This window comes from Chionomys nivalis, chromosome 15, assembly GCF_950005125.1.
Source record: "Chionomys nivalis chromosome 15, mChiNiv1.1, whole genome shotgun sequence".
Classification (NCBI taxonomy): domain Eukaryota; kingdom Metazoa; phylum Chordata; class Mammalia; order Rodentia; family Cricetidae; genus Chionomys; species Chionomys nivalis.
The window spans coordinates 52,429,594-52,451,756 of record NC_080100.1 but is presented as its reverse complement, the minus strand read 5'-3'; the positions used below and the strand labels follow the sequence as shown (position 1 = coordinate 52,451,756).

At 45.7% G+C, this 22,163-nt stretch overlaps 1 protein-coding gene across 1 annotated transcript in view; it reads right to left on the bottom strand.

Annotated features, from left to right (window-relative positions):
- Cmya5 (cardiomyopathy associated 5) overlaps positions 1–22,163 on the bottom strand; it is a 99,859-nt gene that overhangs the window by 35,731 nt on the left and 41,965 nt on the right. Inside the window, exons 2-5 of the mRNA XM_057789579.1 lie at positions 10,382–20,615; positions 7,000–7,095; positions 4,341–4,574; positions 2,558–2,580 (exon numbers count right to left, since the gene is read on the bottom strand). Coding sequence (XP_057645562.1) covers positions 2,558–2,580; positions 4,341–4,574; positions 7,000–7,095; positions 10,382–20,615 — 10,587 coding nt within the window. The remainder of the gene's footprint in view (positions 1–2,557; positions 2,581–4,340; positions 4,575–6,999; positions 7,096–10,381; positions 20,616–22,163) is intronic.

Here is a 22,163-nt window from a genome sequence, read left to right as displayed (position 1 = left end):
TGAAAACCTGGCCACTAACTAACAACTGGACTGTCATTTATGCCTTCTGGGAGAGGGAAAATCAGTTTTCTCCCATGGAGTGACACTGGATAGACCAGTATCACTCCAGGGCAGGCCTCATGCTCAAGAGTCGTTGACCAACATACAATGGACTCCACTGATTTTTGTGTGTGCTTTTATTTGGTTGCAGTTTTGTATTTTATGGTTTGTTGTTTTGTTTTTTTGTTTGGGAGGTTGTTGTATTGGTTTTCTGTTTGTTTGCTTGTGTGTTTGCTTGTTTGTTTGAGAAAGAACTTAAAGTTAGGTGGGTAGGATATGGTGGGGAGAGGATCTAGAAGGACTTGAGAGCAAGAATATGATTGATGTAGATTTAAATTTAAAAGTTATTTTAAATAATAAAATATAATAAAAAGAAAAAATATTGATTATCCCAAGTAAATTCCCTTGTGATATGCAGCAATAGTAAAGATTAATTCATTGTCAGTTGGGAGTGAAAAAGGAATTAATTAAAATGACATATAAATTACCAAGTTAAAACATAACACCAAAGAAATGGTGTTTAGTATGCAATGGCTGTCATTCATATTAGTGGTGATCAAGTATCCAGAAAAGTAAAACCATCCTTCAGCATTTTTAAAGAAAAGGCGTTTATAAGTTTTCAGCCACCAAGTTTTCTTCCTGATCATTACCTTACACATATGGAAGGGATAAAAATAATTAAATTTGCATCATATCGTTCAGTATATGTGAAGCGGCACTGTGAGTCCACCTATTTTTAACTTAAAAATCAATAATTACATTACTGATTTTTAAGTTCAAAAATATGTGGATCACTCCTTGGGTACGAGTTCCTGAAAGGCATCGATGGGAACGAGTAAGGAGCCTCACACTAACCTACAAACCTCCAAGGAGTGGGGTTGGGACTCCAGTCACCCAGGAAACTTTGAAAATGCCCAGACACGCTTCAAATCAATGAAGCCCTAATGCTAGGGTTTAAGAACCACACAGCAGCAGCAGCAGCAGCAGCAGCAGCAGCAGCAGCAACATCAGCAGCAGCAGCAGCAGCAACATCAGCAGCAGCAGCAGCAGCAACATCAGCAGCAGCAGCAGCAGCAGCAGCAACATCAGCAGCAGCAGCAACATCAGCAGCAGCAGCAGCAACATCAGCAGCAGCAACAGCAGCAGCAACATCAGCAGCAGCAGCAGCAGCAACATCAGCAGCAGCAGCAGCAACATCAGCAGCAGCAACAGCAGCAGCAACATCAGCAGCAGCAGCAGCAGCAACATCAGCAGCAGCAGCAGCAACATCAGCAGCAGCAGCAGCAGCAGCAACATCAGCAGCAGCAGCAGCAGCAGCAGGTTTCAGTTGCTGGTTTTCTTTTGTTTTCTCCGAGACAGGGTTTCTCTGTGTAGTCCTAGCTGTCCTGGAGCTCTCTTTGTAGACTGGGCTGGTCTTGAACTCAGAGATCTGCCGCTTCTAAGCCTGGAGCACTGGGATTAAGGGATGCGCCACCACACCCGGCTCAGCATCAGTGGGCTCAGTGCTCCTCGAGTGACTATTTACAGTGCAGCCACTGTTATTAAACTTTGGCCAACTAATGCCAACACTATCCTTAAATAGGTCTTATAAAGTATATTGGAGCTACATTATAAGCAAATAAGATTTATTCCTGTGGCTTCAGTTATCTGAAAAATATCAGGTTTCCTATTCAAACTCCTTTATTATATACATCCAGATGAATATTTCCAATTTCAGTCTCAGCTGTTTACTCTCTGCCACTGAACTTCAGTAGAAATAAGCTCAAGATAATATTTATAACTCAGAAATGGACATTTACGATTCCACTAACATCATAAAACCTTGGGCTCAACAAGCAGGAGAGAGCTCAAGTTCTTGCTGTTGGACAAAAGCAAAAGGGGTTGGATCAGTGTTTGGATGGCAGCGGAGATAATCCAGGAGACAAACAGAAACCTGATGTCTGTGTCTTCACACACACCACTTTCCAATCATGCTGACACCTTGCCTCTCAGAAGAATGAAGAATCTCTTAGACCAGTGATAGGAGCATCATCAAAACAGAGTGCAACCAATGGGTAAGATTGATTAGATTAGCTGAGCAGAACAAGAAGGGTAAGCACAGAGCTATCTTCTGAAGAGAAAATGAGTGAACGTGCCATTGGGGCAACCCAAGTCCTAAAATGGTCCATGGCAGCAAAGAATGATTGCTTCAAATTCTCATATTTAGCCAATAAATCTAATCATTTATAAATTTTATTTTTGTACTCAGTAGCAGGAGAGATGGTTGAGATTAGATCGAAAATACAGACTACATCTCAGGAAAGCAGTTAAAAATCTACACTACGATAATTGTTATTTAACCAAAGCACATGCAATTTTCTCCTGAAGCTGTCATTTAGTGTTTAAAAGCACTATGTCTAAGAGCGAAAACCCAGCAGCTCCAGTGATGTGTTTGTTGTAATTGGCAGCTCACCCCCGCCCCCCCAAATATCCCACCATGCTTTCCTCAGCCTGCTGCACAGCACCATGCTGCATGTACCTTTCATTGATTTCCTCAAACGACTTGGGTTGGGGGGGGGGGAGAAAGAGAGAGAGAGACAGAGAGAGAGAGAGAGAGAGAGAGAGAGAGAGAGAGAGAGTAATTAACAACAGAGTAAAAGCATCAAGATCAAACATACTAAGCAATCTTTCCACCTAAGCATTCCTGAGGCCATTTGTCTTTGGGACTTAGGTTAAAAAGCAGAAAGGGTGGTACTCAGAGGGGTGAGAACTGTGTGGAGGGAGGGGCCTTCATCAGCAGTTTGCCTTGCTCTCTTTGATAGGCAAGGCAGACGGTGAGCTGTTGTAGTTTACTTCTATTTATTGACAAATATTTTAGAATTCTGTAAAGCAAGGAAAAGATGACTTTACTAGCAGTTATCTTGAAGGACTATCTTCTCTCTACTTCCAATAGTCTCCAATTTTTCTAGGATAGATAAATATGACCAAAAGCATAAACAAATGTTTTCCCTTCCTAATCTGTTCTCCTAGAGAGAAAGAAATATTCTCACTAAACAAAGGTTACTGTGAAGCACAAAGTGCCTTATTAATGTCATACTTCATGAGAGGGTTCTAATTTAAACATATTAAAGCTCTGCCTCAATTAAACAGAAAGCCACGTGATGATTTTAAATTCTCCTTTGAGGATGGCCATATTCACTTGATCTGAATTTGCCCTGGCTAGAGGTGTCTCCAGGGGCCAATCATGAGATTTTATAATGCCTGGTTTTGCCTCAGTCTATCTCCCAACTTCACTGGGGGTTCTGGGAAAATGGGGAGCTTTGAAAGGGGGGTCCCCTCTCAGCACAGAGGGAGAGTTTCTACTTGACAATTAGGCTTGTGTCTGTTATCTGGGGAAACATCTGTATTAGTCCTGGTTAATCATGAGTGTGTAGAGAACCAGCATCTTCAGGAACATTCTAGGGATTTATGAGGAATGACCTGAGGTGCATCCAAGAGAAGATTGTTCTCCACAAGTGCCTTGTTTGACTTAAGGAAACTTGTCACGAGGAAGCTGCTCCTAGCAATATCCCTGTCCTGTTTGAGGAAGGTGTCCCTATTAAGTCTCCCTTATGCATCAAAAGGGAAACAAAATGTTACTGTCAGCTGCTTGGTAAGAGCAGATGGAATGCCATGTGAGAGGTTACCTCAGATGCCAGAGTGTATAGGACAGACCCAGAGACCAGCATGAGGATGCTGGATCACAGGAGGCTGGGCAGGAAAGGCATAAATAAGGCTGTGAGGGGGTTCTCCAATCTCAGAAAGCATCAACCTTCTGTCACATGATGCTAGGGCAGTCTCCTTCCATGCATCTCTCCAGGATCTAGGAAATCGGACCACTAGGGTTTCTGAACCTTTTCTGTAGTGGAAGCATCATAGATGACCAGAGAACTTTGTCACCTAGAGAAACAGATCTTTCTGGGTTTGCTTTGGAGTAATTTCTTGCTTTTATTTTTTTCTGTAGTTTTTCTCGACAGGGTTTCACTATATAGCCTTGGCTGTCCTAGAACTCACTCTGTAGACCAGGCTGGCCTTAAACTCACAGAGAGCTGGGACTAAAGCCATGTGCCCCCAAACACCTCTATTTGTTGTTTGAGACAGAGCCTTGAGGTATAGAACCGACTGGACTTGTACCTGGGGTTGTGCTGCCCGGTTTCCCAAGCGCTGTGATTACAGGGTTGTGCCTCTGGACCCAGTTTATAAACAGATTTAGGATGAGTTTTCAAAGCAGCCTTGTTTCAGTATCAGCACCAAGCATCGGACCTGCTTCCTGTGGTACTTACGGCCAGGAAAACTGTCTCATCAAGCTCCTCGGCTTCTCTCACAATGGTCTCCAAGGTATCCTTGGCCGTGTCCATGCTCTGCAGAAAGTGGACCATCTGGTCATGCAGGAACTCCATTTTCTTCTTCTTCACTTCCTCGAAGCTCTGGGCTTTCTCATCGTACTGTGCCAAAACCTTCTTCATCATTTCCTCGTTCTGCTCTTCCAGGCGTTTCTCGTTTTTGCTGCAGTTTTCCTAGCGGGACAGGAGGACAGCAGTTCTTACTGCACAGGGAAGTAATGCCTTTGTTTTCCCCTCACCTTTTTTTGCTTTGGAAGAACTGGCCTCTGATATACCAGCAAAAGAGTCAAACACTAAGAACGTGATCTAAACTTCCAGCTTCTCTATCAGCTTTGCTGTAATTAACTTTGCAATGGAATTCACTGCAAGAATTCCATCAAAAAGGACCAGAAACATCAAAATTCAAAAAGAAAGAAAAGAAAATCACATCTGGGGAGGATTATGATTTTCCCTCCTCTACACCAGTGTTCTCTGGGAGGGGCAGTTTTGCCACCGTGGAAGAAACTTTATTGCCCACCGGGACACAACTGGCGATTGGCTATCCTCACCAGCGTGACAGGGGAGGAGACAACCAAACACTTATTCACTGATCTACAGTGTCAGCAAGGATTGGACAGTCAGCCTGTGCAGTCCTAGAGCCCTCTTCAGTCCTGATTGACAGCCGCAGGTATCTGGGCCACCTCTAAGTGAGGACAGAATATTCCTACCCACAGTCTTCACAGAGAGGAAAGAAGATAACAGCCAGAAGTGTGTGTGTTCAGAGATGCCCGAGACACCATTGGCCCCAGATACAAGACTCAAGTCAGTGAGCAGAGCATTTCTGGAGGCCACGCAGTGAGAGGCAGGAAAGTGGAGGAGATGATGTATCTTTGTCTCTCACCCATGCAGTAGAAGCAGTAACACATCTTAGTAGCTGTCTGAGGGCTCACTCTCAGGGAGCATCTGCCTTCGCATGCCAGGACCCCAGGAAGTGAGCATCTTTAGAGGAAAATCCTTCATTCTTAAACATAAAGCAGTCTTGCTGCTCACAGGAAGGAGAAACTATAAGAAACTTCACATTGAATTAAGATAACCAACAATTTGAACCAAACACACACACAAAACATCACACACAAAGATATGCACTATATACTACACAACACACACTCTATAACACACACACATTCACACAATACACCACACACAGCACAAGCAAGGAACTCAGGACCGCGAGGGGTGCACCCACACACTGAGACAATGAGGATGTTCTATCGGGAACTCACCAAGGCCAGCTGGACTGGGTCTGAAAAAGCATAGGATAAAACCGGACTTGCTGAACATAGCAGACAATGAGGGCTGCTGAGAAGTCAAGAACAATGGCACTGGGTTTTGATCCTACTGCACGTACTGGCTTTGTGGGAACCTAGGCAGTTTGGATGCTCACCTTACTAGACCTGGAAGGAGGTGGGAGGTCCTTGGACTTCCCACAGGGCAGGGAACCCTGACTGCTCTTCGGGCTGCTGAGGGAGGGGGAGTTGACTGGGGGAGGGGGAGGGAAATGGGAGGCGGTGGCGGGGAGGAGGCAGAAATCTTTAATAAATAAATTAATTAATTAAAAAAAATAATGATGATGGTGATGATGGAAAAAAAAGAAAGCACCATTTCTTTAATGGCAAAAATGGATTCACAAATCTGAACTCTTCCTGTACTATATATTCAACTCTACTAATTGTGTAAGATAGAGTATATGTAGAAAAAAAATAGTGCAATTGTTGCCTTAAAGCAAAAATTATTCTTCTATACTGTGTTTACTTACGAATCTAATTTCAACTCTGTGCTTAAAATGCTCCAAACAACTGAAAAGTTTTTGTCCCTTTTAAAATAAAATGATGGAATAGTTAAAAAAATATATACCACACACACATACATACATACACACTACATTTTATACCACACAATACACAAACACTGTACACCACGCATATGCATACATGTAATTAGTCTTTCTTGTTCAATTTTATTTGGATTCCAGCCCCCAAATAATAACACAGAGACTTAAAATTAATTATGAAATCTTGGTCTTGGCTTAGACTTATCCAACTAGCTCTCATAACTTGTTTCTATTAATGTAAGTTATGTCATGTGACTCTTTACCTCTACTTCATTTTGTACATTTGTGTCTCACTGGCTAATATCCACACCTAGATTCATTCCCTGAGTTCCTCTCTGTGCCTGGAAGTCCCGCCTACCTTCTCCTGCCTAGCTATTGGCCATTCTGCTTTTTAACAAAACAGTCACAATGACACATCTTCACATAGTGCAAACAAATATTCCATAACACATACATACACACAAATACTATACTCCACACACACATACATACACACTACATAGTACACCCCTCCCACACACAAACACTATTGAGCACACACACCACATAATACATACATGCACACTCACTATACACCATACATACTACATACTACACCACACACACATACCACACACATACTACACACAACATACACTTTATAATACACACACCAATTTAATTCCAGATAGTTTACTGTAGATACAATAAATAAAGCAGGATCAAATAGAAAGAAGGATGCTAACTTACCTCAATGGTATTGAAAAAGGATTCAATCTCACTAACAAAAGCTTCAATCCTCAAGGATTTTTCTTGTAGATTTTCAAGAAATTCTCCTAATTGAACCTAAAGGGAAGAATTAAAGTGTCTTCACTGAATAACATAGGAGGGAAAACATTCCAATCAGGGCATTCTGGTTCCCTTAATATCTCTGTAGAGATTTACTATACCATATTCACTAACAAATCAAATTTTGGTTATTTTTGCTGCTTCTTTTTAATGGATTGGACACAGTTATGTATGACAGCCAAGTTTTGTCGAGTTGGAGAAGCAGATCAGTTGGTAAATCACCTGCTTTGCAAGAATGAGGACAAGAGTTTGATTCCCAGAACCACTGTAAAACCAGCTGTGTGTGGTGGTGCTTGCTTCTAATCCAAAAATGGCGAGGTAGAGATAGGCAGATTCCTGGCTCTCTAGTCAGCCAGCCTAGCCTGTTTGATGATTTCCAGGAAAGTGAGAGACCCTGCTAAAAGTAAAAACATGGCTAGTGCCTGAAAAAAAATACTTGAGATTTTCCTCTGACTTCCCATAAATGTAAGCACACATGTGCATGGGTGTTCTTGTTTAATAAACTCTTAATTTGAATTATTACTGTTCATAATGCCTGAAGTCTTCTACAGTCTGAAGTAGAACTCTGTGGTGTTGGTTATCAGTTTGACAAGCTCTACAATCACCTAGATAGACTGTAGATACAACGTGACCCACTGCCCCTAGCTTCTGTCTCCGTGTCTTCCCCATGGTGAACTATACACTTGAAATTTGAAACCAAAACAACGCCCCCCCTTCCTCCCTAAAGTTACTAGTGTCAGGCATTTTCACAGCAACAAGAAAAGCAAGTAACACACAGCCTTTGGGCTGAACTGACCTTCCATGCCTCGGCTGTTTCTTCACATAAGCATGCGCAACCCCAATGTGCCTGGTAGAGCGGAGAGGGTGATGGGGCACCACCAGCCAACACACCAGCACACCGAGTGATACAGAGGACTGTCAACTAAATCTCAAGGTTCTAACCATCTTGGAAGGGTCAAGGTCTGCAGTAGTGGCAACCATGTGGGAATTTTATAGAGTGGCGAGAAGGGTGCCTACTTCAGCCATAGTTCTAAGCCTAGTGGTGTGGTCTGCTGGCCCGACAAACATAACAGAAAACAAAACTGAACAACAGAGCTTCAAGTGCCCCTAGAACGGCGATGACGCTCCATAATGAAGTCTCTTCTAGGGGCCTCTAATTTCCTGTAGATCTCAATTCCCTAGCACACCCCCCTCCCTAGGCTCCTGACACACGGCTACATGTTTTTGTAGATTCTTCTCACACGTTTCCCTTAGAGTTTTCATTTCTAGAATGTCCTCTCTGCCACTGGCTAACAGACGATCTCTACCTCATCAAAGCTTAGCCAAGCTTCAGCTTTTAAAGATACCTTCCCTGGTCCTCCCACATCCCCTCAACTACTGAGCTCGCTAAAGCTTAGTCTCTCAGCATCCTGTACTCCTGAAGACCAGGGCTGACCATCTCACACTTCCCTTTCCTTCCTTCTCACTCCCAATGATTGGCATCCTTCCTGACATAGAGCAGGAGGCCAATAAATACCAGGAAAGTGGGAAAGAATTGAATCAAGGATAAAGATGAATTAATGAAGACAATCACCATGATGGGGGTAGGAAAAGGAGGAAGAGCCGGGGCTTCAGGAAACCGGAGCCAACAGTCTCAGAGGAGGAACAAAAGTCCACCTAGAAGATGCCACCCAATTCTCAAGTTATCATTTTTGTGATATCCCTTTTTCTTAATTTTTTTCAGATGTACTTATTTATGTATATGTGCTTTGCCTACATGTGTGTATGTGCACACATGCCTGCCTGATCAGAAGAGGGCATTCTGTTCCCTGGAACTGGAGTTATAGATGACTGTGAGCCACCAGATGGGTGCTGGTACTGAACCCAGATCCTCTGCAAGAGCAGCAAGTGCTCTTGACTGCTGAGCCATCTCTCTAGCCCCCAGTTTTTCTTACTTTGAAATTTGTCTCCAACACTTAATTTTCATGGGTAACTTAATGGGGAAAAAAAGCAAGCCTTCATGACTAGTCACTGATTCTAACTTTTATCCTTCCCACATTCTTTAGAGAACATCAAACAAACAAACAAATAAACCCTTAAAACGTTGTTTTAAAGATAACACCATCATTCTACTTCTGAATTGTTTTTTTTTAATTGAAAGATTTATATGATCTGAAGAGATTAGAGTATTAATTTTGGACTTTTAAAATTGTCAACATTTTGGCAAAACTTAGATAAAAACAAAACATAATTAAAAGGTATGGGCACATTTCTGTGGAGTTAATACACCTGATATGTGAGATTTCACAACAGAGATTGCCTCACCCCTCCCTCCAAACTTTAACCAGAAAAATGCCAATGAAATTTCACCCTAGAGAAATAAAAGAGAATTAATTTGATAAGAAAAAAATACCCAGATTCTCAAATGCAATCATATTTAATCAAAATGATCCTGACAATATTTATCAGCAACATTACCGAAGGATCGTTTGAGAACCACTGATGGCAGACACTGTCCCTAACAGTATGGACAGACAGGAACGTAAGCCCCAAGGTCAGGCCAACCTGGGTATCAGCCCCAGCTTTTCTCTTGTCTCTTTCAGCAAACCACTTAACCTCTCTGAGCCCATGCCATTATCCGCAAACCGTGATGGGGAGCTATGTGAATAAAATGTACTTTGTATACAAAGAACTCAACACTGGCCTGGCATGGAGAAAGTGGTCAAGTTGTGTTATCATTTGCTAATTTTAAGATCATTCTGGATGCTATATGTAGAATGGAGATGTGAAAATAGCTGATTGAGAGGTAGGTGGGTACACAAAGACTCCATGCTTCTCAACAGCATCCCTGGGGAGGTGGGCTATGATGAGAACCAAAATCTTACAGTTTCAAGAATGTTTTAACACTTAGGGTAGAATCGGTCAGTGCAGTAGATGCATATTTAAAGGACAATATTATTGATGACAGAAATTAACTTGTTTTGTGAGAAAATGTATAATTACTGAGAATAAAAACATTTTCCTTTTTTTTATAACATTAAGGGTCTTTGCTACGGGATAGTAAGCTCCTCGATAGCAATGACCCCCGTGTTATTTCTTGATATCCTGAGCACCTAGACAAATGCTCCGACACACCGTATACCTGTAAGAATAATAGATAAGGTAGCCTTAACTAAGTTCTTAGGGAAATAGTCACACTTTTTCCAGAACGTTGTGCTTCAAATAAATACCAAATATTGGTCATTTTAAAGAAAATGTGAAAGTAACCCAGTGCACATGTGTGATGTGTGTTAAGCTGGCTTACCTTCACAGCACTTATAGCTGTGTCAAGGGCGGAAACCTCGTGATCTTTATGAACACCCACCACCTTGTCCATTTCAGAGACCGGGCTTTTGCAGGTGTAGCAGTAATAGTCAACCTGGGCCTTCGTCCGTTCCTTTTGGGTCTTATCTGTAATGGACTCTGGTGCAGGCCGGTCATTTTCTATCCTCCTTCCGTCCAACTCTTTCTGCTTGGCAGACATACTAGGTCCTTCTTCCTTCATGAATTCATGTTCCTTGGTACGCTTGGATGATTCTGCTCCTTGAGACAACACATCTTCAGGTGTGGATTCTGAAGATGCTTCTTCTGAGAAGATGCCTCGACTGACCACGTCTTGATTCAGAGAGTCAACGAACTCATACTCATCCTGGACAGGGATATTGCGGAGCCTCTCTTCACGTGGCCCAGATGGGATCAACTCTGCTTGTGGCATTTCTGGAGCGTAAGTGGCACCAGCTGCAAATTCTTCCTCTGGGAAAGACACTTGTACTGGGACATTCAGCTGCACCTCTGGACTGGCATTTCCTGCTTCGTTACCCTGACTGCTCGGTTCATCCACACTCTCTAGAACATGACGGGTATCTTCAAATGGAACTGCGTAGCTCATCTTCTGGGTGACTGCTCTGACTTCCTCTGTAATGAGAGCTTTCTGCTGCATCGCCACCTCACTGTGGGTCGCCATGTGGCCTATGGAGTCTCCTTCCCTGACAACAGCCTTTTGCTGTTCTTCCAGATTCTTCTCCCAAAAACCAGTTTCAGGCTTTCTGCCAACTTCCCTTTCTGCGACTCTCAGCTGATGTGAATCATTCTCCCCAACTGGCTTTCCTTCCAGGCCTTGGCCTTGATCTTCTTGAGTTACAGATGTGTCGTGAAGAATGTCATCTTTGAGTACGTACTTCTCAAAATACATACCTGGCCCATCATCAGTGTCAGAATGTCTCCTTGGAAACGATGCCTCCGAATCTGCACTGCCACCTTCAGAGGCCGTCTCCTCTTCGTTCTTCTCCCCAGATGCCTCTTCATACAGATCCTTATATAAAAATGAAAGTGCAGGTGGCTCCTCCAGAAGCTCAGGATTGACAGCCTTGGCGGTGGTAGGGAATATCTGGTTTCTCGATAGAACCCCTTCGTCCACATCAAACAAAGGCATCCCAGGTGATCTGGAGTCCCCATCTCTACTGATAGCCTTCGGAACATTCCTATCACCTGGTGTTTGGATGGCCAGAGATAACTCACTATAGTCCTTTTCTAGCCCATAAAAGCTTTCATCTAACTGTACTAAGTCATATTCGTGTTCTGGGCCGCGTTCATCTGAACTCTCTGGGAAAGAAGCCGCTGCTTCCGTGACTTCCTTAGAGAATCCCTCAACAGTTAATTTCGGTTTCTCTGAGTCTGGGGAGAGGTTATAATCAATCAACGTGTATTTTTCAAAATAATCCTCTTCATTGGAAGCTGCGGGTTGAATAAAAGCGAAGTCGCCTGTTTCTGGCTCGGTGGCTCTCTCCTCTTTTGCTTTATGAGCTTCCTTTGCCTCGCTTTCCACCAGCGATGTGACTTCCCTATCAGAGTCTTCTAACTTGCCCTTCTGTGTCTTACGGGCAGCAAATGCCTCACTCTCATCGTGCAGGGGAACAGTTTTAAATGAGGCTTTCTCCTCCAAATAATGCAACTTATCTTGCATTTGTTCACTTTCTTCCTGATCCACCGAAGGGATGAAGGCGGGAGCGTGGATATTCAGTATCTCACAGCCTTCGGAAATGATACTAAAGGCACTTTTCTGATCCTCCGAAAGTCCGGCGGGCTTGCTGGTTACTGCAAATTCTCCGCCTTTTACTGAGGTGCCTTCGGGCTCCATGGGAGTCGTTCCTTCAGCACTGACGGCTGATGCATGAAGCATAAACCGAGTGTAGTTGCTCGCGGCTGAAGAGAGTGGCTCGTCCCTGTGTGCATCCTCCACAGCTTCTGAGGGATGCTTTGGAACAAGAGCAGACTGTTTCGGCATCCCGGTCAGGCCATCTGTAGACGTCTGGATGGTGTGCACTGTAGGCCTCTCCAACCATGTTTCTAGTCTCTTCACTGCATATTCTAGAGATGTTCCTGACACAAGAGTTTGTGGTTCTCCTGGCGACAGCTGAGTCGGCGGTGCTCCCAAGTGCTCCGCTTCCTCAGGAGTGTGCTCCGGTGCGCTTTCAGCATCCTCAGAGAGAGACCTTGACGGCATGCTTTCAACCGCAGCCGCCACCGAAGCGCCAGTGGATGACTCCGGCATTACTAACTGTCTCCTCTCCTCTTTGAGGCCCACCCTATCCTCACTGGCTTTCTCCAACTCCTGATTTCCTCTCCGAGTCAAAGAATGGCCAACCATTTCCTCTCCATGGGGAGGCTCCACATGGGAGGACTTGGTTTTTTCTACTAAGACTGTACTTTTTTCCAGGACATGGAGTTGGGTTTCTGCTGCCTTTCTCTCCCTAATTTCTGGGTATACCTCTGTGAACATGCGTTCTGGTTGTTCAGTAACTGGTGTTGGTTTAACCAATGAAGGTGGTTGGGTTTCACCCAAAGAGACAGCTGATGCTCGGGGCACAGGCAGGGCTGCAGTTGGAGAGTAGGGCCGGTGTCCCTGCTTTCCTTCTGAAGATGCCCGTGTCTGCTGCTCCTCTTCTCTCCTCTCCACCGAAGCAAGAGTCACGCTGGGTTTTTCTGTGAGCTCTTCAGCTGGAGAGATGCGCTGTTCCAGCTTCTCGGTAGCTTTTGATTCTTCCGGTTGGAAAGGTCGAGATTCCGGCGGCATTTGCAACTTTCCTGCTGCCTTATTTTCCCTAAGCTCCAAGGGAGCCATGATTTCTTGTGTCTCTGCCAGCTCCCTCTTCTCTGCCAGGGAAGATGATCTGATTTCCCAGCTATCCTTCTCCTCCATTGGGCGTTCGACTTCCTCTTCACTGTGTTTCAAAGAAGTGGGCTTTGGCATTTCTTTTCTTGGTCTGTCTTCACCGAAATCAATTAAACTGCCTTTTGATTCCACTGGCAAAATCACTGGTGCTGGCTTCTCTGAGTCCTTCACCCTCGTGAAGTCGGACGGAGCTGATTTTGGCTCTTGTGGCATTTTATCTACTCTGTCAGATGACAAGAACAATGTTTCTTTGCGATCACTGCTTGGTTCTTCCTTAAGAGCAGAAATAGTCCATGTAGATGAAGGAGAGATTTGTGGCTTCTGGTGTCTTTGGCTCTCAGTAACACGAAGAGGAACAGTGTTTGGGGCTTCTTCCATAACCGGTTTCTCACCCGTGGGGGAACAAGGTTGAATTCCAAGATGTTTGTCATCAGCTGATGTAGCTGAGCTTACCCTGGTTGCCTCCAGATAGCCTGGAGCTTCCTTTTTCCTGTAATTTTCAGAGTTGGATTCGGGATGTTTTAAAACTTCTGTACTTGATAACAATGTGGGTTTTTCTTTAAGGTCTTGACTTTTGCAGGCTTTAACTGACACACCATTGGATTCTTCAGCCAGTTCAGCTGTGTTAACCTCAGCAGGAACTGCACTTTTGGGGTCCACGGCTGTCGTTGCTTTCTCTACAGAGGGACGCGACTGCGTTTCTAAGTCTTCTTTGTCACTGACCTTATTATCGGGAGTGCTTGATCCAAAGAATAAACTAGACATCCATGATCTGAAGGATGATATTCCTTTCTTCCCCTTCTCTGCAGGAAGACCTTGTTCAGCCACCAATGACTTCTCAGATGGCCTGTGTGTCACCTCTGGTGTCTTCAGGGGTTGAGGTGTAACATTTGCGGTAACTTCAGGCACAGGTTTACTTTGGGTGGACATGTTCACATCTGGGGCTGGCTCTCTCCTTTCCTCAGCATCATTTACAGCCTTTGATGAAACCCCTTTGGGTTCTCCAGATGGCTTCTCACCAGACACTGGTGCTGTGCTTGCCTCTTGGTCTTTGTCCAGTGTGGGTTCTGCAACTTCAGCTGGAAAACGAGCTGCTCTGGTAGGAATCGGGGGAGCTTCTGCCTTTACCTGTTCCGCGGATGGGCCAGGCTCTGATTTATGGAGAGTTCTTTCAAGAGGTAGTTTGATTTCTTCCTGAGTTTCTTCTTTGCAAGGCCTGGGAAATTCTGCATTTGTTTTCTCTGATATCAAATTTTCACTCTTTGTAAAAGAATTGATCTGCCTCTCCTCTGCTCTGCCTCCCTCCACCTTCCTAGCTGGAACCACAGGCTGTGGTTCCTGAAGCAACCTTATTTCTTCCAAAAGGGAAGCCTCAGTGGATGAGGTTTCTACCCTGTTAGTGGTAGATACATGAAGGGTGGATTCTTGGTCTTGCGATGGCAAATGGGTTTTTTCCACAGCTTGGGACAGAACCTGCTTTCTGATTCCAGATTTGTGGTCTGTATCGAATGGAGCAGCCTCAAGTTTCCCTGGCATCAGATCATTGCTAGCAGAGGACTCTAGCTGCCTGGACCCTGATTTTCTATCTTTGTGCTGATTGGCCAAGTCATCTGGCTTCTCCAGAATCCAGGTGTTATCCTTCGGAGGAAAGATAGTCTCCTTCGCTTTTCTTCCTGTAACATCGGCAGGGTCCGTTCTCATAAATGATTTGGACTGCTCCGAATTCTCTTTCCTATCTGAGAGTTGTTGGATATCCAGATCTGATTTCTCTGTGAAAGAGCTGTTCACATCAGGTACCTTGATAACATGCCCCTCGTGCAGGGTTTTTTCAAGCTCCCTTTGCCCTGCAGGGAGGTCAGAAGAGGCAGTCTCTAATGGAGATATGGCAGGCACAGGGAACTTCCTGTCTTCTTCTTGGTCTCTTCCTCTGCTCCTAAGCTCAGTGGGGCTCATTTCTGAGACAGAAGACCCTGGTTCAGGTACAAGGGGTTGTACTGGTTCTATGCTTAAGGATCCACTTCTGCCTCTACTACCAATGAGTTCTGACCCAGCAGCTGCTGCTTCTAACTGCTTGTGTTTTTCCTCAGGCTCTGGGGGCAGCTTTGCCAGCTCTTGCTTTCCTGACAGGAGACCCCTCAGGACCAAAGATGTCTCCTCTGCTTGTTCGTTTATCTCATCCTCGTAGGCTAAATTGTCGGACACTGAATTTTCACACTCAGGAGACCTTCTCACCCCCTCAGGCTTGTCGTTTGGAGCTATTGCCGGTGAGGCTTCTGATAAGAGCTCACTGTCTTCTTTCTTTACCTCACCGCCCAACTTGGTGCGAAGTTTGGGTTGAGGCATTGACACCTCTGAGACAGACACCAAGTTCTTTTTCTGTGATGAAATCGAGCGTTCAGAATCGAGATCTGGAGGGAATGGAAGGCCTTGTTTGTCTTCTGCCCTGGCTTCCCCAGACACATCTGCTGACGCTTTGGATACTGGCAACTCAGGTTTAACATCTTCAGCGTCTACTTTTGACCGAACAGAATGCTCCGATAGAGATAATGGACTCGGAGATGAACCTAATTTCATTTCTTGCTCTGCTTCTGGCCAAGCTGAACCTCCAGACGAAGAGCTATCAATGACAGCAGCAGCTTCTTTAATTGGTTCTTTCTCTTCCCCTATGAGAACTGAGCACCCGGCTACCGAAGGAATGAGTGGCGGCGAGCCTCTTCCTAATTCACTCCTCCCTACTCTCTTTTGGCCCTGGTGTCCCTCGGGGCTGGTGAGAGATGAATCTGTCAGGATTTCATCTCTGCCTGATTCGGTTAAATTCGAATCAAGCTTAGTGATTGGCACTGTGGTGGCAGAAAAGCTGGCTGTGGGTTCTTCCTGCATTTCTTCTGACAAAGCTGAAAATGCTGGTGGGGCAGGGGGATGATGTTCAACTTCCCTTTCTATTCCCGACGAGGCTGCAGGAAGCTCCCTGGTTATTCTGGAACCCTGTTTCACTTCCGTTTTCACTCCAGATAAAACCTCATGTCCAGAAACAGCCATTTCCTCTGGAGGTGAATATGACTTTGCCACTTCGGGCTTATGCTTTGACAACACTTTGCGTTCTAGTTCAGAAGTCACAGTTGGAGCTAAATCGGGCTTAACATCCGCCTTTGGCTCCTCTGCCGAGTCAGACAGAGCTGAATATTTCATCCCAGATCCCGGAACATTTGGGCGCCGAGGTTCTGGTGTCTGACCCTGTGATGCGTGTGCTGTTGCTTCTTGAGAATCCGGCACAGTTTCTTCCGTCCTGACTTTTGGCAGAGCCATCTGTTCCTGTGCAGATTTTAGAGTGGGTGATGCCTTGGGTTCCTGTTCTGTCTTAAGGACACGGGCCAACTCAGGTGGAACTGAGGACTGAGATGTGGGCAAAACGGGTTCGGCTTCTTCCTTCACCACCGAGGACGGTGCAGATGAAGAAGCGGCTATCGCAGCTGCTGCTGAACTACTCCTAACCTCTCCCGTCTCCCATCTGCTGGTTGAAGGTGGTGGTACCAAACTCTCTGCCTCAGGCTCCCGAGACGCCTGCGTTTTCTGCTGCTGGGCCAGGATGAGATATTCGGATACAGATGTTGAGATTGTCGGAGCATCTGGGATACTCTCTGCTTGGCCCGTTTTATTTGCGGAAGGTGGCAGGCTCAGGTCTTCAGGTATAGGCATGAAAAGGGAGGGTTTGGCCTCCTGTTCCTGTGAAGGATCAAAAGGCTCGGGCACAGGTGTGAGCGTCCTTGATCCTGACTCTTCTTCGTCTGCTTCTGAGAAATAGGGAGATTCTGGAGCAGACCTTGTAGCTAGGGACGAGTCTGGCTGGATCTCATTTTGCTCTCTTTCTGGGAGTCTATATGGTGGGACGGAAAGTAGTGACGCCGAATCTGGGGAAAAAAGCTCAGCCTCTTCCGTGTCTTCATCTGACAAAACAGTATGCTCAGATGGCGATGTCAAACACAGTGGAGAATCACGCCCCAGCTCTCTCTTCTCTATCTCCTGAGTCGGATATGGGAAGAAGGAGAACTCCGACGCAAAGGCAGAATCAGGGGAGAAGGGCCCGAGGCTTCCCTCTTCCTGCTCTAGCTCCGATAGAGTGGTGGGTGAGGAGGCACCTTTTAGAAGCAGAGGGGATGTGGGGACAATGTCTTCCTCCTGGGACTCTGGTGTCACAGATGGTGTTGGTACTGAGCGTTCGGAAGCAGGTGTGGAGGACAGCGAGAACCGCTGGTCTGCTATGGTCTCTCCTTTTGGTAGGACCACGTGTTCAGAGGCTGCGGCTGAAGGAAGTGGGACCTGGCATTCAGAAAGCATCTCAGTTGCGTTCAGTGGGACAGCATGCTCAGATGCAGACTCCACATCCGGTGGAGATGGCCCAACAGCTCCCTTTTCTTCTTTTAACAGAGTCACGGGTTCAGTAATGCCTTTTGGTCTGAATTGGGGCATGTCATCAATTGCTTTCAGGGGGGATTCCTGTGTTGCATTTTGGGGAGTTGAGGATTTCGACGGCAGTTTCGAATCTGATGTGATATGTTCACTTTCTCGATCCCCATCTTTTGATACAACTGCGTGTCTCAGTGTGGCAGCCAGGGATGGCGGTGGGACAGGACATTCCGAAGCCTTCTCAGTTAATGATGGAGAACGAGAGTATTCAAAGATGGCTTCCACACCTGGGAGGTGTGGCCCCATTTCTTCTTTCTTTTCTTCTTCCAGAATCATGGGCTCAGAAACATATTGGGACTTTAATGGGGGCTTATGGTCGCCTGTTCTCACCAGCGACTCCTGCGCAGCACGCACTGGAACTGAATTCTCGGCAGCAGATGCAGTCTCTGGTGTTTGACACCTACTCTCTGAGGCTTCGTCTCCAGATAGGACCAGATGGTCTGGAGTAACTGGGGGAAAGAGCGGGGACTGGGGTGCTGATGTCTTCTCGATGGTGGATGCAGAGCGAGAGAGCTCAGATTCAGATGCAACAGCTGGGGAATAAGACTCGCGTTCGTCATCCTCCCCTGAAAAAAACGCAGGCTCAGAGCAGGATTTCACATGAGAGACAGAAGCTGCCTCGGCTTCTTGCTTCTCTGGTACACGGTTCAAATCCTGAGGGACCGAATACTCAGATACAAAAGCAGAATCAGTAGAAACAGACTCGCTTTCCTCTCTTTCCTCCTCAGACAAAGAGACATGTTCAGGTGTAAATGTCATTTGTGATGGCAGAATGGGCTCTTCTCTGTGCTCCACTTCAGGGGACAAAGGTGATGAAAAAGACCCCTCAGAAACTAAAGGACTTTCCGGATAATCAAGTTCTATGATCTCTTCTTCTAGACTAGAATCTTCTGGTTCAGTGGTATCCGTGATTTCCACCGCCTTTTCTAGTTCTTGTGACGCTTCAGCGACAGAAGGCTCAGGCATACGCTCCTCCTCTCTGTGGGGTATGAGCTCAGGCGCATGCTCCTCCTCTCTGTGGGCTATGGGCTCAGGCGCATGCTCCTCCTCTCTGTGGGCTATGGGTTCAGGCACATGCTCCTCCTCTCTGTGGGCTATGGGTTCAGGCTCATGCTCCTCCTCTCTGTGGGCTATGGGCTCAGGCGCATGCTCCTCCTCTCTGTGGGCTGTGGGCTCAGGCTCATGCTCCTCCTCTCTGTGGGCTGTGGGCTCAGGCGCATGCTCCTCCTCTCTGTGGGCTGTGGGCTCAGGCGCATGCTCCTCTTCTCTGTAGGCTGTGGGCTCAGGCGCATGCTCCTCCTCTCTGTGGGCTATGGGCTCAGGCGCATGCTCCTCCTCTCTGTGGGCTATGGGCTCAGGCGCATGCTCCTCCTCTCTGTGGGCTATGGGCTCAGGCGCATGCTCCTCCTCTCTGTGGGCTATGAGCTCAGGCGCATGCTCCTCCTCTCTGTGGGCTGTGGGCTCAGGCGCATGCTCCTCTTCTCTGTAGGCTATGGGCTCAGGCGCATGCTCCTCCTCTCTGTGGGCTATGAGCTCAGGCGCATGCTCCTTCTCTATGTGGGCTATGGGCTCAGATGAGGTCAGGTGTTCAAAGGCTGGTTCTATCTCTTCTACTGAATTCAGCTTTAGCTCTTCCTTATCTGGCCTCAACATTTCTACGATGGATGGTACCAGTCTTGGTGGTCCTGTCTCCAAAGACTCCTCAGCCTCCCTTGACATGGAATGGCCAGCAGAAACCATGCCTTCCTGTTTTACGTCATCAGCTGGGCCTGAGAACAGTGACGCATCATTCTCTGAACTTTCCGTTCCCTGTGAGTCTGGTTCAAATTCTTCCTTTGCGTGTTCAGGGAACGTGGTTGCTGGCGAGCTGGGTGGCTCGGTTCTGTGGGTCTTCAGTTCGTCAGCTGGCTGCTGTGGCACTGTCTTTGGAGGTCTTAGATGTTCTTGATCTGCTGTGTCAAGCAAATTTCTGGAATAAGAAGGCAATGTGTGCTCTGTTGCAGACGTGGCTTTTAAGGGGGAGTCAACATACGTTTTCTTTTGCTCTTTATGATTAAATAATGAGGTCGTGGACTTGGACCCCTCGGAGAAGGCACCTCTCCACGGTGGAGCAAGCTCTCTCCCTGTGTCATCTTTGGGGCTTTGGGCTACTAATTTACTTCTTTGGGAAGCTAGTTTAGAACCACTATTGCTCAAATCTGGCTCTAGACTAATGGACGCATCTTTCCCTTTCCTGTAATGTATTTCCTGAATTACATAACCTTTTGGCAATGTCCCATAAAATTGTAGAGGAATTAATTCCTCTTTAACTGAATTGAACATCTTAATTTTGTATTGTACTGTTCCTATGTACACTGGCCTCAGCACTAATGGTTTGTGCTCTTTGTATATTGCCCCAGTGATGGGAGGTGTATTGGATGTTGTCTTCTTCCTTCTTGTTTTATCGTAGGTGCCAATGGATGACTTGTCTTTCTCAGTATTGAGCACTGGGCTTCCAGAAATTAGAGGACCATCTTCCTTGTTTGCCAGAGCATCTTGCGATTCCAGAGAATTTCGTTTTTTGCTACCTTTCCGACGCAATGATGGCGAACCACGCTTGGACTTATGAGTTCTTTTACGCGTCTTTTTAACTTCATCCACAATAAAGGAAACGTTCCCCGGAGGAGAATTCAGAACTGACCCTTCCAAACTACATACACCAGAAGTTTGACTTTCTTCTGAAGCCCAAGGAGTGGACGATCTACTTGAATTGGTCTCCCATGTTATCCCGCTGTCTTCCCGTTGGACTGTCACCATGGAGAAGGAGGGGTCAGAGATGATACACTCCTGCTTGGTCTTGCCCTCTCCATCCTCATCCGATAACCTATAGTGAATAATAGCAATAATTATGTTATAGTAATAAAATAAGATTCGTATTACTAGAATAAGCTAAGGTAAAAATATAAAAGTTGATATTGCCATCTGCCTCAACTGTAGGGGTCAATATAAAATAAAGTTAAAACATTAAAGTCAGGATGGCCAATGCAGTAACATATCCCAGGACAGAATGACTCAACAGCCTTTAAACTAAAGTAAGCCTGAAGTTCACATCTGCATCTTCCCTTTTCTGGCTTTCTGCCCTGATCCTCCCTCGTTCCCCAGTCACGGAGGCTGCCTGGGCTCACCAGGACCCTCACTGTGACTCTGCATCAGTGCTCTTGGTTCCTGCAGTTGCCCCCAAACCCAGCTTTGAACCACCCACTCCATCCGCTTCCTAAACGTCCAGAGGTGTGATGTTTGCCTCTTACTTACCCATTCCCAGCCCCTCCTATTTCCCTTCCAGGCAGGCTTTATGTAGCATTTCATTATCATGCTTCTCATTAAAACAAATCTCAACAAACTCTTTGTACTTACAGAATAGGAAGATCAAAATCCTCGGCTCCTGAATCCCTATCTGCCATTATTTCCAAGTACCTGGCATGGCCTCCTCTTACATGACTAACTTCTACTATAAATACAGGCATGTACCATAGAATGGCATGTGGTTAACTGTGGACCACATAAACAACCATGGTCCTAGGAGATTACAGTGGAGTTGGGGACTCCCTTTTTCCTAGTGTTACTGTAGCCATCTTAACATCGTAGCTCAATGAATCACCTATATGTTTGTGATACTGGAAAAAAAAAACTAATACACTTCCAGTTGTATTAAAGCATAATGATTGGAAGCATCACCCCAGCCCCTGGCATCCATCCTAAGGCCCCTGCCCTAGGAATTGCCTTGGTCGAGACTCCACCTCTGGGAAAACTCACCAAGCAGTGGCCCTCCCCAGGGAGGGCCAAAAAAGCCTGCCAATCAGTGGACCACTCCCACAGGCTACTGAGGCTGCTGCCCAGAAAAGGAACACATGGTCTCTGGGTTTCACATGGTCTCCCCTGCTCTCTTTTTCTCACCGTGCTTTCCCTGGCCACCCAGGAGTGCTGCATTAAACGTGAACATCTTTTATTCGGTCTAATTTAATCTGATTGGAATTATTTGTGTTGGCGGAGAGGCTCATCTTAAAAAAAATATTCATAACATATAACACATACAATCACATAAAGTCTAAAATGCTTAATATTGAAGAAGATATGTTACTAATTATGCTACATGCTCTTTATTTTGGAGTGTATTTCTAAAGTCAACAACAGAAACAAACAAAAACATGACATTTTTCTAGTATGTGATAGACTATGGGTTTGATTTCCAGAACCATAAAGGAAAATTTATATAAGACTGTGTGCCATGACGTGGTATGCCAGCAGCTGCCTGTCCCATATTTACTGTGCCCCTTAGTGGCATCTGGAGGCTAGAAGCAGTATTGACTTCTACCATCTAGTGCCAGTGCATGCTATGATGCTTACAGAGCAATCCCCACCCAATGCATTTGTT